This window comes from Plectropomus leopardus, chromosome 12, assembly GCF_026936395.1.
Source record: "Plectropomus leopardus strain MGB_pleo_1.0 chromosome 12, ASM2693639v1, whole genome shotgun sequence".
NCBI lineage: Eukaryota > Metazoa > Chordata > Actinopteri > Perciformes > Serranidae > Plectropomus > Plectropomus leopardus.
The window spans coordinates 32906138-32923717 of NC_142187.1; the positions used below are offsets into that span (position 1 = coordinate 32906138).

The 17580-nt window shown below is 38.9% G+C and overlaps 1 protein-coding gene across 1 annotated transcript in view; it reads right to left on the reverse strand.

The window, feature by feature from the left end:
- Nucleotides 1–762: 762 nt before the first annotated feature.
- Nucleotides 763–17580, reverse strand: part of gpr158b (G protein-coupled receptor 158b) — a 104633-nt gene continuing 87815 nt past the window's right edge. The window contains exons 9-13 of the mRNA XM_088085862.1: nt 14758–14863; nt 10796–10942; nt 10473–10716; nt 9085–9641; nt 763–6752 (exon numbers count right to left, since the gene is read on the reverse strand). Of these exons, the coding sequence (XP_087941988.1) occupies nt 5796–6752; nt 9085–9641; nt 10473–10716; nt 10796–10942; nt 14758–14863 (2011 nt within the window). The 3' untranslated portion in view covers nt 763–5795. The remainder of the gene's footprint in view (nt 6753–9084; nt 9642–10472; nt 10717–10795; nt 10943–14757; nt 14864–17580) is intronic.

Genomic DNA, 17580 nt, shown 5'->3' on the forward strand with positions numbered 1-17580 from the left:
CTTTTGGGTCATTTCTTAAGTTGCTCATTACCATGCTCCCGTGTTTTAGAAAGAAATCAAGCCCATTTGCCAAAGTTTGAAAACAAGCTAAGAGGGGGTGTTTCTACGACAAACATGTGACTTCATTCTGGTGATTTTTTAGGCATCAATTTGTACCTTTCCTTTTTTTTGTAAATGTCTTCAATTTAAAGTAAAAATAAAAGTCCTCTGCAACTTCAATGTTTTTATTTTTCTTTTATTTACTGAATCCAAAAAGTAGCTAAACTAGTAGTGGAGCTGAAAATTGCAACATTTCCCTCTAAAAATGCCATGGAGTAAAAGTAGAAAGTACCATAAAATACTAGTACAAATACCTAAGATACAATACTTGAGCAAATGTACTTTGTTTTCTTCCAAAAATGTCTAAAATGAACATGAAGGGTCTCAGTCTCCACATGGTGGCAGTGTTACACAGACGGCAGAATTACTGCTAATTTACAGAGAACTAAAATGTATTTAGATGAACTGAAAATACTGCAGAAAGAAGTACATATTTTAGGGTTAAAAGAATACAGTATATGCTGCATAGTGATAAATAAATAGATATTTTACCTTAATAGTAGTAGGTTAAAATAAAAGTTTGTATTTTAAGAGTATTTTTGAACAGGTTGTAATGTTTTGCTTTTATGCTTATTTATATTTCTCTTGTAAATTTCAGCATTTAAAACCACAAACAAACAAATGTTAAACAGAACAAAGAAGTACACAGTCCTAAAAGCGTGCTAGGCTTTTATAGAAAGATTTAATCCAGAACTGAGATCAGGGTATTTACTGTATGTACATGCAACACAATATGAATGTACAATATAAATACTCCTGCGTGGATGCTACAGCATTTTGTAACGTTTTGGAGCAACACTTTACAGTATAACAAGCATAAAATACATTTAGTGGGCAAGTTACAACATTCCAATTCAAACAGCCGAAAACCATCTGAAAAAACAAACGTGTGAACGTTAGAGTGGTGGGTCATGTTTATTCATCAACACTTTATAGATTTTATGAATGCTTGATGAGCAAAATAGATTTTTTTTTCCCACAGGAAGTTCTTGATAAATACATGAAAACATCTGACATCTATATTTGAAAATCCCACATGCTCCTCAGTCCTCTCTTCACAGGATGAACGGTTTTTTTCAACCTGGACTCCATTTTCCCATGTTTTTATGTCAAGGTGAATAATGGGAAAATATTGAGTGAGAGAGCTGCAGCCAGCAGCTGCAAACTAGGCTGCGATGTAACCACTCAGAGCGTGTTCACAGCGTCAGCGTACGTGCCTTTTTTCTGTGTTTTTGGTTTACGTTGTTGTTTTAAGTGACAGAGACAGAGCTCTTAATCAAAGAGCACGATTCTCTTTGTTTAACCAGAAACCCTGAAAATCACTTCCCACAAACCAATCTACCTTTAACCCTTTAAAACCTGTATGGACATCCGTTTTTCTTGTGATGCATTCAAATGCTGTTTTTAAGTATTTAAAACTTTGGAGCCAGAACAAAAAGGTTTAAATCTCTTCAAAAACATGGGAAAGGCAATGAGTAAATTGCAAGAAATTGGCATAAGGTGATATGAAAAAACGCCTGAAAATACATCACATTTAAAAATAGGAGAAAGAGAGAGAGAAATGATTTTATTTACCAGGTCATTTCTGTGTTTGTTTATTGTTTGTTAATTTATTTTTTGCAATTTTTGGGTAATTTATTGTTGAATTGCTCTTTTTTTGGAAAAAAAATCAAATTGATTTTACTCAGGTTTCAGGGGATAAATGAAAAGTATTTTTTTTTCGTGTATAGAGCCAGGATATCTTCACACCTAACTGAGTGAATTAAGAGTTTACATCAAACAACTAGAGATGTCATTGTTCGAACAGTGGAAAGATCAACTCAGATGGTTTGTGCGTGTTTTATTTTTTTCCGTCGACTTTGAACGGAGCGTGTTTTCTGATGATAAAATGAGTGATTATCTGAATGGACAGATCTCCCAGATCAGGCCTATCTGTCGCCATAATGACAGTCCAATGGTGTGCAGACTCGGCTGCCTCGGTGCACCAACAGCAAACTAACGCTGCAGATATCGGTCAACAATTTTGGGCCCGTTTCTGGTTAAACAAAAAAGACCTGGTGTCTATCTCTGTAGGAATCCTCCCATAAGCAGTCAGACACCTATAATAAACAACCTGAGCCTGTCAGCAGCAAAACAAGCACTTTTAGTGGACGTATACTGAAGGTGCACAACTGCCCTGAGTGGTTACATCGCAGCCCGTTTCTTCTCCTCAATAATGGACCAATTTCAAAAGTTGTTCCTTTTGCGATTAATTTAGACAGCAAAACATATAAAAACAGAATCCAGGTTAAAAAATACAAAAGTTATCCTTTAAGCAGTTCATCAATGCTTTTTTTATGCCTCCTGGTGAATTTGAGTGTAACATTACTCCTGTATTGTCACTGTCATGCACACACAGCCGTAATGAAGCTGAACCGACTACCGTGTGCGACTGCGTTTCATCAGGTGTCGTTGGTGGGAGGCTGATCACAGGACAGAAAGGCTGACTGTTGTTGGAGATGATGTTGACGTGCTAAATTACTCATCTTCTGTTAGCGAAAAAAAAAAGCTTTGGTCATGCATAGTCGTGGTTTTAGCGATTGAATATGTGCAAAAATTTGAAAGAAGGTGCATTCAAGCAGATGCAAAATGGGCGAATAAGTGACTGAAAAAAAATGCATTATTCACATCATCCACCCTCGTCAGGCTCGATTTGGGCCCTGAAAGATTTCTTTTAGACATGTGGAAACGCTGCAGCCTCTTTTGAGACGGGACATCCAGAGCATGAATGTCAAGTAAACAGTAAATAAATATCAACAGAAGGGAGAGCCTCATGGATATTTTAGTACTGCGCAACTGTACTGCAAGCCATTTGAAATGTGTATGTACATTATTGATGGCAATGCACATCATTTCAAAAGCATCACATGGTACACGAGGAGACAAATACCATAAGCAACATCAAAAGTTCCACTGTCATATCTGTGTACAAGGTAACCAATGAACATTTTGGATGCCACATGCAATGGCGTTTTAGAAAAATACATCCTGTATACAGAGTATTTTTACTGAAACATATACCGTTTTTCCCATTTGGAAAATGAAGCCGTACTACAATCGTTTGTTATTCCCATGTTTCACTAATCAAACACATCATTTTTGTGCCATGAATTATGCATTTGGCCTAAAGCTAAGGCATCACATCTGTGTCTGGGGCTTTGGTCCTGCTTCTCAGAGCTCACATCCTATTTTTCCCTTCAGCCTGTTTTCCCTGCCGCCTGCTTGTTTTCATCATCAGCATCTGATGCAGTTAGTCTCTGCTGGCTTACTGCGTAATGCAGAGTATCATCAGCGTAACAGTGAAACGCATTAATATTCAAGCAGCTCCAAGCTAGAGTTGGGCCGATGTAAAAATGTCCAAACCAGTTTGATATTAACTGGCAGCATTTTTTCTGGTACTGTATTCAGATGTCTTTCACAAGCATTTAAACCTTTAAAATCTGAGCAGATCAGTTTGATTTCTGTCAAACACATGAACAAAAGGCGACAAGCCAGATTTTGATAAAGCGTGAAAATAACACAACCTGAAAATTATGTTTTTTTAAAAGAGAGATAGAGAGAGAAGGAGAGAAAAAAATCAAAAATTGTAACTAAAAATAGGTAAATGTTTTTATATATGATGTTTGATATTTAGATAATCAAATTAAATAAATGACTTTTGTTAAATTAGTACATAACTTGGGAAAATATCAAGAAAACTGTTATGATTATATATTTAAAATTATTGACAAAAATATTATTATTATTGTTGTTGTTGTTAATCAATTTCATCAGGTTTTTTTCAGGTAATTTCCTGTTATTGTTCTTTTACTTTTCTTTTCCTTTCTGTGCTAATTTCAGCTAAATTTCTTATAGATTTTTACTAATTTCTTGCTAATTTCTGGATAATTTCTTATTAAGATGCTCATTGCCTTCTTTCGATGTTTTTGACAGAAATTAAGCCAGTTTGCTCCAGTTTCAGAGGACTAAACCAAACACAGGACTGGATCAGTACACCGAATTTTACCAGGTGTTGAGCTTGATTCAGCTCCTGAATGGAACATAATCATACTGTGTCCTAACAGCAAGCGAGCATTCATTACATTGCATCGAGTAACATTGGAGCTATTCACACAGAGTCAATTAAATATGCACTTTGCAGTTGCAGGCATGATTGTTTGTCATGTAAACAAAGCAGTAAATATCAGCTGTGCACTTGAGATCAGAAGAGAGATGTAACCTTTAAAAAGATGGATGAGTACTTGCTCTCTTCCTTCATTTGTAATGTTACTTTTTTAAACAGAAAGCTCTTTTTATGTATTGTGATATTTACTGGAAATGACATACAACGTAATCAACAGCAGGCGGATTATTATTAGCGATCATTATTTACCAGAAATGTGCAGCTCCCTGGTGATCTCCTACCAGCCAGCTGACGCCTCATTTACATTTTGGTGAAAAAAGGTGTCTATTGTACAGATAATTCAAGAGACCAAAAACTAAAGTCTGCACATTAGACTATGTTCCCATAAATATTTAATAAAATTACCACTGGGGTGACGTTTGGAGCTCCACGCTCTAAATCAGACGTGCGTGAAGCTCAAAACGTCCCTTTAGTGGTAATGTAATCAAAAATTAATGAAAGCAAAGTCTAGTGTGCCGATTCCAGCATCTAATGTTCAACGTCTGTATGTGTGTGTTTTTCTTAAACTTATCGCATAGATAACTCCGCATTTCAACTTCACAATTCAGACATTTCTCGTCTACCGTGACGCTTTCAAAGCAAGCGACAGGAATAAATAAAATCGACGACCGACAAAAGTTCAGCTCAGTGTCATTTGAAGCCAGTTACGACACCTCTCTTGTCGACTGCAAATCCAAAATGTTGCCATATTTGGGCACTTTTTGTTTTCTTGAGAGACTAACTCTGCCATGTCTCATCTTGTGACTTCAAAAAACTCAAACTTTTACGCAAACAAACATGACTCCCACCTCTACTGAAATTCTATCTCAACTGGCCAGTAAATAAGACATGCTTGTCAGACATTAGTGGCTCCGTTAGTCCATTTGTAATGGACAATGTGTTAATCACCTTGTCATATTTTTTATTACTATTGCAACACGAGCTGGATTTATCACTATTGGCACAGGTTGCTGATGTAGGCTACTTTTCAATTTGTTAGAAAATGTCATAAAGAAAAACGCTGGTTCAGACAGTTTGCATAAAATTAAACCAGTTTAAGCTCAAACACCAGACCGGACCGACAAAACCAGCATAGATCCAACTCCACTCGTAGCCTTGACCTTGTTTGTGACAAATGATTGTCTGATCTGCTGGTAAATACAGGTATGATTCATTTTTAAATTACTTTCATGTAGTCAATGTGATAAAACATACATACGATGTAAGTTTGACAAATGTGCAAGCAAAAGTGCAGACTAAAAATTCCTCTAAAGTGACTTCAAGGTTGCGTTCTCTGCAATGTAACGACGAGATGTTTTCTATTTCTCCGACGGTTTGGATCGCATCAGTGGACAGCAGGATAAATGTTCTCTTTGCAAAATCTTTTTTTCACCTTGAGAAAAACATTCTTATCAAATGCAGTGTTACATCTTTATCGTTCGTTCGTCTTCTGTGCCGTCAGTCTGTGAATACAAAAAAATCCTCACACCAGTCATCATGCCCTCCCCCCAGAGTCCTGCTCCTGAAAGTCCCAGGGGCAAACATCGGCCACCTTCGGCGCGCTGATGACCGCGGGTTTGTAACTAGTACTCAGAGAGCTCTCTTTCTTCTTCTCTGGTGATTTTTTAGTCTGAGCAAAGCTGGTGTGTGAGGACTCGGTCTCCCTCCTCATCTCCATCAGCTCTGGGTCTCTGGTGGAGCTTCTCCGCCGCTCAGAAACCGGACCACTGCACTCTGACGACTGGCTCACGCGTCTCCTCTCTGACGCCGGCTTACTGGAGGAGCTCCGCCTCTCTTTGCTTTTCTCCCGCGCTTTCTCCTTCTCGGCTTTGTGGTTGGACGAGCAGGAGCCTTTCCGCTTCTTCTTGTGCGCGGTGGGGCTGTTGCACGACTTCTCCTGCTTAGGCGAAGGTGGGCTGGTGTAATCCCACGGACAGATCTCCACCATCAGCGAGGGAGGCTGCAAAAGGCTCCCCGTGGACTTGGAGTGGTCCGAGTGGAGCCCTTTGGGTTTTCCATCGGTGGGCGTGACGCTTTTCTTACGCCTGATCCTGTCTGGGGAAATTGAATCCGAATCTCCTCCCAGCATGGGCTGCTCGTCGAACTCCCACGGACAGACGTCTGGCTTGAGAGGGAGAGGTGACCTGGGTGGCCGAGATTTCCGCGCCTCCCTTCCTTCCTCCCTTTCTCCTCCTTTATCTTTGGAGCGACGTCTGTTCGAAGGAGACTGTCCCGCTTTCTGCCTCTGCTGGGATCGGCTGCCTTTACTGATTCCAGAGCTGCTGCTGCCTCGCCGGCCTGTGGTGGTTTCTCCAGGAGCGATGGAAACATGTTTCTGGGTCTTCACTTCAGAGGGAGTCTGAGGTTCCTCCATCTCCCAAGGACAAACCTCGGACACGTCATACAGGTTCCTGCCGGTCTCGGAGCAAATGGATGGCTGGCTGCCGCTCACCTGTTGAAATCAAGCAAGAAAATATCAAATCTGTCGGTCACTTGCTGTGTTTTATTTTGATTCTATTTATTTGGATGGAAAATATTACATTCATAAATGTAAAGAACTCAAAAGGCACCAAATCTACAAGAATTCAAAATAGAAACAGGACATTAAATCCAAACCATTATGCTCCCGTGCCTCCTGATTACGCTCCTAATGGCATCCAAAAGAGTCACAAAAACAACCAATCGGAGCCAACGACTCTCTGTCAATCACTGCTCGTGAACTGCGGTCACGCTGTCAAACTAGGCAGCGCTGATGAAATATGGATCACGATTCTAGTACTGCATTGCAGTAATTATGGTATTTACAGTTTGTTTTGCTGTCCTTAAGTGACCCAAAAAATCCATTCAGTCTGGCCTTTGCGTCTTTACACCAGCAATAATTGCTGGTTTAAAGACTCGAAGGCCAGACGTTCCAACAGCCGAGCCGCTTAAGGAAGTCCTAATGGGATGCTTATGGTACTCCTCGTTGATTTATCAGCTTCCACCCTGGTCTAAAATCCAGGTGGGGGATTATTATCCACCCCTTGTCCTCAGTCACATCAGTCTCTTTATCCTCCTCCAGAGTAATAAGATGTGTTGCTCTTCACAGGAGGACCTCCATCCAGACGAAGCTGGTAACTGGAGCTCAAGTTAAGAGTTTGAGTTTAAAACTACTATTTAAGTTAAGCACACATCTGAAGGGGATTTTTTAATTAAATGACTTATTTTTAATGAGGCATGTTGAGGGAATACAGATGAAATGGTATCATAATCCTGTTTATAGTGACCAAAATTCTCATGGTTATCAGTGTTATGGCAGTATTGTTTAAATGTGCTGACAAAGGTCCAAGAGGTTCTGATACACACTCTGAAATTAATTAAACTCCCAAAAAACACTCCCCCCCCTTTTTTTCATAATCTCATGAAATCTCATCAAATCAAATCAAATCTAAAAACCAAAAATCAAATCAGCTGTGCACTTTTTGATGTATACTGGTAACCATTAAAATGAAAACATAACCCATATCTTATGTAAAGATATTACAACCATATCAATGTGCATAAATTAACATTAAAGATAGCCTGTCTTAAAACTCCTCGTGTCTGTGTTTTTACTGCTGCACGCCCACTCTGTAAACAAGGGAATAACAAAACAAACCCACGCTGCAGGCTGAGCCTGCGTCTGGGAGACTGTTACTAACTTTGGTTTATGCTGGACAGTTTTTATTTACAAAGGACGGAAATCAAACATGGCTTAAATCATAATTAAAGTCTTAAATGGTAATACAAATCGTCAAGAATATTACCACGGTTTTCCTAAGAAACCAGTATCCACTTCATCCCTACACGAGAAGCAACAGTACTGTAGCAAGCTGAAGCCAAAATTCGTAAAACCTGACAGGATTACTTTTACTTTTTCTCCAGCACTGTAGGTATCAGGGATGCAATTCTTCCGGATCTCATGGGGAACCATAAACGCCTACAAGTGGTCTAGTCTGCAGTTTAATGCCAAAGAAAGACGAGCATTTACCAGCATGAAAGAACAATAACACATGGAAGATGGCAACAAGTGCAACTGCAGCGACAGCTCCACTTTGACTTGTCGAAACGATAAAAGCATTTTTTCCTGAAGCCAGTGTATTTTGTTTATTCTTTGCAAAGAGAGTGCTGCATATTTACACAGAGTCTTTTGCTGCAGGTTTTGTTTTTTTTTTTTTTTTTGGTTGCCGAGAATTGAAAAATTTTCAACTTTTTGGGTAAAACACTGAGCTCTTCATTGTCTCTTTTTAACCAGCCAACCAATCACAGAGTGGGAGACGTGGTACGAACAGTATTCCACAAAGACCAGCTATCTTACATGTACAAGTGCTTAAAAGCAACAACAATGGAGGAGAAAGATGTAGTCGGCAACTCGTGTTATAAAATAACGTTATCAATGTTTGTGTACTCGCCTGGCATGCTTTATAGTTAAGTTTGTTTGCTTGCTTCAGCTAATAGATGCATAAACTAAAATGTGCAATACTAAAAGTAAATGATAGCTACTAGGAACAAAATAATGAAATAGAAATTTTTTTTACCATCAACTGTTGACACCTTTTTCATGCTTACTGCCATTTCTGCCACCCTGAATAATCACGCAAAGGTCACAACTCGGGTATCATCGAAATTTTCCAATTTGCCACTTGTAATTAGAACTTTGGAGGGCCGCTCATGTGCTCGTAACTTGCAAATATGGTAAATATGACATTTCCAAGGAGCATGTGTAGGCAGCATTGGAGTTGAAATGTAAATATTTAAAAGCGTACCTGTTGTTTCATGATGCCCATCTTCATGGGGGTCTTGGAGTACTCCACTGACTGGCTAATGATCATTTTGGGGTAATGCTCAGGCGTCTCATCCACCTCAGAAAGCATCCTCTCCTCCTGTCCCTTCAGACCTTTCTTACTGGCGTCCTCCACGCTCTGCGTCTTGTTGGTCAGCCCGGGCATCTTCTCCTTGGCGCTCGCAATCACACTCAGAGACTTCTGCATGATGGAGGTCCGCAGGTGGACGGGTTTCTTCTCGTGCGTTAAGTTGTGAGCGCTGGCTGATTTCCAGAACAGTGGGACAGACTCGGTGGACTCAGCTGGTTCAAGTCTCGGTGGGGTTGCGGCTGGTTCCAGCTGCTTCTTTGTATGTTTCCGACCAATCAGGGAACCCAGGAGAGACCCCTCACCACCACCTCCAACAGGAGTCATTTTGTCCCCTGCAGTTGAGCCAGTTTGGCTCCCAGTTTCCTCCTCCTGGTCACAGACATGATCGTAGCTGAGCGACTTCTTCAAGCCCATGACTTTGTTCTTCAGGGAGTCATCTCGAGGTTTTCCTGAGACATTCAAACAATCAGAATTACCGCCTTGTGGTTGTATGCCATCACTAACCCAAGCTGCAGTTTACAGATACATCTGTCCAGACTCATAAAATATATGTCAGATGTTCTTAAAGTCCGGACTCCGGTCCAAATCCAGATCGGACAGCAAGTCAATCTGGGCCCAGCCCACACCTCATATTAGGAATGCAATAATAAAATGTAATCAAGTGCACTTTTCCAACTTTGAAAAAAAAGTTTTATATTTATCAATAAATTGTTAGTTTTTTAGAATCTTATTTGGAGATTGTTTCAGTGATCCCGGCCTGAGATTAAGACTTAAATTTAATTGTTTCCCTGTTGGACATTGTTGTCATGACAAAGTTGACAGCCGGTGTGATTATGACATTTAAGTCATCATGTGTCAGAGTTCAAGGGTCGGCTAAGGGTCCACTCTTTTTTTTTTTTTGACCTGGTACACCCAAACATGAGAAGATTGAACCATTTTCTCTCAATATGTCAGCTGTTCTTGTCCTCGTTTGCTCAGCTGTTTTGCTTTGTTTTGCTGCTTTGCTATTAAATTACATGTGGCCTCACGTGATGCAAAGTTTATCTACACGGAAGTTATTATTATTATTATATGTGATCTGGTCTATATTTTTGTAGAAAAGTTTAAAAAAGAGTTTTACAATAAAACCTCAGTCTTGAAAAACGGTCATTTTAGACAGAAAAACCTGCTGGCCTAAACTAATCTAACAACTCAGTGCTAAATTCTGAAACTCTGAGAGAAATGATCTTCATGTCTATGCTGCTGTTATCAGCATGCTCAGATTAAATAGGTTATGTTACCATGGTGACTTGGCTCAAATGGGTTTCTCCTCAGGGTGCTGCGGTTGCTACCGTGCTCGCTGCCGTCCTCACGACTGCACTGCCGGTGTATGTGCATGGTCTCTGGGATCTCCGTTATCCGTTTCATCAGGGAGCGACCCAGGCCTTTCTTGGAGTTGCGCTTCTTCTGTAGGTGAGGGTTGTTGGCGAGCATCTTCTTGCATTTGTAGACTTCCAGCTGGGCGTACAACTTCTTCAACTCATCCTAAAAATGAAAGAAGACTTTAAATGTACTGCAGCTCTTGAATAATTTCATCTTGCCATGATGTCAAATGTTATTTTACCCGTATGTCTTCGGGGTCCAAGCTGTGCTCGCTCCAGGCCGAGGTAATGCTGCTGTTGAGGTAGGAGCCGGACCTCCCCATGTCCAGTTCCTCCTCATAGGCCTCGGTGGCAATATCGTCCCTGGCCTGAGTCCCTTTGGACAGAAACTGAGACAGATGGACAGCAAATGTTAAAGAATGGCATCGCCAAGTCTGCTGGAAGAGTGAGAAAAAGATGTAAAACTGGAAATGTAGTTTCTCAAACAACATTACTCTGACTCACAGGATGCCTCTGATTAGATTTACTGTATGACAGAATGAATATTTTGGATAAAGGGGTCACTGGAGGTGAAAAACATTTTCTTGCAGCAAAATATTTACTGATATAGATCTTATGAAAAGTTACTTTCCTGCACATGAAAGAGTTTGTTATACAAATGACTGCCAAAAACCACAGATACCTCCGTGCACCAGTGCAGTTTCACTTACAGTTTAAATCCAATGTTTCGCACACGTCTCCCCCCGAGCAGCACAGAAGATCTCCACAATCAGCAAAGTCTCAAGATGGGCACCCAAGATTAGTGTCACAAATTCAGTATCTGACCAAATATCTCCTCTGTTCTGTTCCTGAGATATGAGGTTGAATAATGGCCAGAAAAGTGTTTTTGCTGATGTCTGATTATAATGTCACAGTGAAGTTGACCGTTTTGATACTAAATGTCATCACGTCATCATCATATCCTATCAGATGTTTGTGTGAAATTTTGTCATAATTAGCGTTGGAATTCTTGAGTTTTGGCCAAAAACATGTTTTTTGAGGTCACAGTGACCTTTAACCACCAAATTCGAATCAGTTCATTCATGTGTCCAAGAGAACGTTTGTGCCAAATTTAAGGAAATTATCTCAAAGCTGTCTTAAAATGTTGCGTTCATGAGAATGAGATGGATGCAAGGTTACAGTGACCTTGACCTTTAACCATCGAAATCGAAATAGTTCATCATTATGTCCAAGTGGATGTTTGTGCCAAATTCGAAAACATTTCCTCGAGGTGTTCCTGAGAAATTGTATTTATGAGAATGAGACAGGTCCAAAGTCACAGTGACCTTGACCTTTGACCACCAAAATCTAATTCATTTACTCTTGAGTTTGAGTGAATGTTTGTGCTAAATTTGAAAAACAATCCTTCAACATGTTCATGAGATATTGCATTAATGAGAATGAGACAAAACAGCTCACAACTAACACACTAATAACTTGACCTTTACCACCAAAATCTTAATCATTCATTGTTGAATCCAAGTGGACGTTTGTGCCAAATTAAAGAAATTCCCTCAATGAGCTCTTGAAATACCGTGAATGGAAGAATGGAACAGACGAACATATGGACAGATGGAGGAACAACCCAAAAACATAATGCTTTCGTCTACAGCTGTCGCTGGCGTAAGGGCATAAAAATGTACTGCAAAATAGGAAAAAATGAGAGCTCTAGGAGATTTATATTTTTCTATATTACTTATTTGCTGCATTCAATTATTATCACTAAATATTTGTTTAACTCCAATTCAAAGTATTGTTAATTCTCCATCTGTTGACTTTCCAAGAGTCTTATTAAAATGGGCATCATGAAACAACAGGTACACCTTCAACAGAGCAAACAAGGTCAAACCCAGCAGTAGAAACATTTTTTTCCTTAAAAGGATCTGATATCACAATTAAGAGCCTAGTAAATACACTCAAGTGTATGTTACCCTCCGAAAAAGGTGTCATGAAATTGTTAAATTCAATGCAACTGCACAAACTGCATCTAATAAATTCAAATTTATGCAGCTTAGTTTTCTCCGGCACTAATCTCCTCCTTACTTGGAGAGAAACAAAAGGTGAGACGAGGTTGCGTCATTACAATAACACATTAAACTGAGAAGTGATTTTGACTTTTCATGGCTGTATTATTTAGCTTAAAAAACAAATCTGGAAACACAGAGAAAGCAAATATTTATTCCGGATTGAGGAACAGACGCTGTGTGAGATTAACGTCCTCCCATTGTGCTTAATTATCCCAGTGTTCTCGACTGACTCGCACTTCTGAGGTGCCTAATTAAGAAAGAATGAAGGAACGGAGAGTGCTGATGGTGTACTGCATTTCTTACACAGCAGGAGAATTAAATGTTTTCCATCAGACTTGAGAGATTGCACATAAAGACACCCGCGGGAGTGCTTAGCTAAATTACAGAGAGCACTAACCCAGTTTGAACGAGTTTAAGGTAATGGTAGCAAATGTGGCTGCGTGCATCTGTGTGTGTTCTACATTGCTAATATCAAATGAACTTAAGATGATTAATGGACTGTTGTGTGCACAAGCTACAGTACAGCAGTGGTCATTATGGAGAACTCTCTGTACTCAATGTAACCTTCATTTAACCCAGTCACCAGAATACATGATGGCATTGCACATTTCTGCAAACCACGCATACATTACATTTGCACATTATTATGTAGTAGTTATGTTATGCTTCTTTACATCTTAAGGCAAAAAGAAACATTTGGTTGTTTAAGAAAAATTATGTTTTGGTCTAAAATATCTGGTTTTGGTGTCACAATCCCAGCAGAAAATCCAGTGATGTCTTGGTTAAAAACAACCACCTTTCTAGGGCTGTCCTGAATGCAAATTTGCAAATCCTATGACAGGAATGACCTAACCTTGCTCACTCTCCCTATGACTAAATACTACCAAAGACTGAATATAAAGATGAACAACATGACAGCTTCCCCAAAGTGTAACTTTTTTTTTCTTGGTTGACCCCTGGTGTCTGTCTGCAGTATAGTTCATAAAGCCCGCCCCTCCATATTAGTTCAATTGGACATAGCTCAAACTAAAAACTCAAAGTACACCAAATAAAGTCTTCGTAAAGATGGTTTTTGTCACTGAAGGCAGTTCTCATCACCCTGATGTTTGTTCATGTGTTTGTTTTTATGATAATTTTGGTTTTAATGAGTTATTCAATTCCAGAAAAAGGGGATTTTCCACCATGATTGACAGCTGTGGCAGTTAATCCGTGTGCTCGTGTTCAATGGGGTTGCTACCGATTGGTCGGACGGGTGTTTTGGCGGGAACTCCTCCACTGCTTACTGCGCAGACTCCGGCCCTGAATGACATCACCAGTGCAAGATGGCAACGGTTGTATGCGGGATATTTTAGCTTCACCTAAGCATAGTGGAGGTAAGTGGTTGTCCATCTTCATATGCAGTTTGCGGATAGTACTCATTGGATTGGCGAGGTTCAGCAGGAAGAGTGGGATTAGTTGGGGTAAGAACAACAGGGTAAGCCAATCACGAGATTAGTAAGGCAGAGCGAGGTGGACCATTCCTTCGCTATCCTAGGATTCGCAAATTTGCATCCTGAATGCCTGTTTGGGAGCATCAAAGCTTCATTGACAAATATTTGCAATTAATCAAAGCTTTGAGGGGCTGTGTGTCAGTCGTTGCACCTGAAATAACGTGACAGTTGGCCACTTTGTTTGCCTCTATTTGTTAAGAGTAAAGAAAGTATTCAGATCCTTTTCTTCAGTATACATACAAAATTTAAAAATACTCAATTACAAGTAGATTTACTGCGTTCAAAATCTACTCAAATGTTACTTCTAGTAACAATTCAGAGGTATAATCAGCAAATTATACTGATAAAAGTGTAAAAGTTATAATAAATATATATATTCATAACATTAACTATAAATACTTAAAGTAAGCAGTATATGACCCTTGCAACTGATATATTATTGTATATTACACAATTAGGTATAATACCTATGCATCCATTGTAGCATTTTCGTGTTGCAGCTCGTTAAGATGGGGCTTAATTATCTCCTTCGGCACAGTCTGGTAGTTTTCTCCACTGGTTTCCAGGGTTCACATAAAAGGCCACTCATTGACAGTCTAGTAAACTAATGACCAACACGGTTCATGACCCACAGGTATGATGTGTTACCTTTGGAACGAGCAGCAGGCCCAGAGTCACAGTCACAGTCAGATGAGTGTGAGCAAAGAACAACATGAGCATCCAGTCAGGGTGCAGCCCCGGCACCAAGGAGAACCTGCAGAGAAGACAAACATCTGTTCATTTACCAGCACTTTATTAAAGTTAATATTTGAAAGACAGGTAAACAGAGCACTTGGTATGTTCATGAGATACGCTCAGGCACATTAAAAGCAGCCTTTGTGTGGACGAGAACAAAATGTACAACCCTGAAGCACTCTCCACTTCGAAACCTGTAAACAGAAACATAAAAGGCAAAACGAAGGGTAAATTATAAAAGTAGCAGTTTATTGGAACCAATACACTGCTCCATCTAAAGGTTGTGAAGGATTTCTTCACCCACGCTTAGTTGTGAGTGACATGTAGTTATTTTGTGCTGAGGCAAGATGCACTTTGAATAGACCTGCTTCACACTGTAGAGTCACAGGTGGCTGCCAAAATTTACCTTAGAATACAAAACATGTTTTTAGAAGAATGTCCTTCCCCTTGTTAGTACAAACAGCCAATACTGTTTACTGTTTAAAAGCTGTATATTGTGTGTTTGGTTGTATGCAGGTTCAAACACGTATGTATGTACACATATTATGTTTAATATTTATGAATATGAATGTATGTGTAGGCTATATGTGTAGATTCAGTAGGATAAAACGGTGTGTATGTTCATGTATGTATATGATATGTGTGTGTATGTATTTGAGAATGTGTGTGTGTAAATATGCAGGTGTATGCATATATGTTAGAGATGAAGTTCAGAAATAACTGATTAGCTAAGAAGTGGTAGGAAATAATAACCTTATACCTCCTTCTTCTTCTTTTCGAACATTTCTTGTTGCTTATTTGAATCTATTTGTTGAGTTTAAGTTATCATCCTTTTTGTTATTGTCATTTTGTTTTATTTTTATGTATAAATGTATTTTTATGTATATTATGTGTAGTATAAAGTGTTGCAGGAAAGAGTCCTAAAACCCGGAAATGAGTTATCCTTTTATTAATCCTGGTTCCCATGTTCTAAAGTCAATGGGTTTTTTTGAATGAAAAGGGGTCTTTGGCTGAAAATAAATACCTCCCTGTGAACTCTTAAGCTTTAATGTTGCTTAATAAATGGCATTTGCTAACAAATAAATCAGACTACAGGACGTCATCACTCCGAAAAACAGCTTTACAGCCTCGTCATAGTGGCAATTTTCCTTGAGTTAAGAACCGTCCACACCAAGAACGAAAACTATAACCATACTTTAAAAAAAACAAAAACGGTGGAGTCCACGCTACATCTACAACAACAACCAAAATGGGGAGCAATTTCATGAACGATACAAATACTAACAGCCCATCATCTTATTTAGACATCACTTCTAACATAGATTCTCACATCTAATTTGCACCACAAAATGTCTGTTTTCATGTTGAAAAACATGTATGAAGCTGGGGACTATTTTTTTTATCCCTGTGAATTTAGTTATCAATAATTGATAAGTCCTCCTGACTGTACCAGACTCTGGCCAGAAGATGGTGGTGTTAACTGCAATCAGGAGATGAAGATGAAAGAAATAAATCCTAGACACCACCTTAAAATTATGATTTATAAGCTACATAACAAACTTTGAATTTAGATCTAAATCCTCTGAATTTAAAGTGTTCAATCTGGGTGTCATCAGTACATTTCAGGGCCATTTTTCTACAAAATGAAGTTTCAGGAGAGCTAACAATATTGACTTCTTAATTGTAGCTAATTGTTGTCAGTTAGGATTTAGGAACAACCTTTAGCTTGGTATAATCACTTAATCACGGACTTTAACGGCTATTCTTGTAATAGTGTTTAATTCTCCCATTTCCTGTTGTCTGGAAAATTTTGTGAATCTATATCTGTCTAGTTTTCTGTTTCTCCTCAACCTCCTCAAAATATACAACAGTAGCAGCTCATCAACATCCATTTTTAGCGGAGTGCGTAGCGCGTTCTCTGCGCCACTGTTTACAGAACGTTATTGTCTATCATTGTGTATGCTCACATCGTTATCATAATCATTATGGTAATGGTTATTAGTGATTGGTGTGGATAGCCCTTGATACCTGGATTCTTTAAAGTGAAAATATTGTATACATATCCTCCAAAAAGATTATCCCAGATGATTGTATAATGAAACTTAATGTAGAATATAGACTGGTGTGATTTTGTACATTCCTCACTGACTGATGACTTTAAAATTAACTATATTGCTGTTATGTTAAAGTTTGATTTATAGTTTGTTCACCGTCTATCAGCCTGAAAGCTTCTTGACACACTCTGGTAGGCAGAGGATTAAGCATGTGTCCCCTTTTGAAACATAAAAAAAACAAAAAACTATTGCGTTTTTCCAATCATTATTTAATCATTAATCATCCATTTGCTTCTGCTTCACCTTATTCATTATTTCATTTCATTTAAACCATCTGTTGCTGATATTTTTTAATTTCATAGCAATTTGTCACATCGTTTAAAAAAAGAGTGCCGCATATTAAAGAAAAAAGTTTAAAGACCCAAGCAAAGATGTTGTTTTCTGCGAACATCAGCAAAACACCAAATCAAATAATTTTGCACAAAGGAATCGTGTCCCATTTCTGTCACCACTGAGTCAATCCAGACATGAGCAGAATCTATGTCAAAGCTCACAGCAGCAACTTTAGTAGCTGCTGGTTTCTTTTAAACATTTGTCATCATTCCCATTATTGTAGCACTTTTGAATCACAGTTTGTATTGTATTCAGGAACAGCAGCACAGGTAATAATCGCTCCAATTAT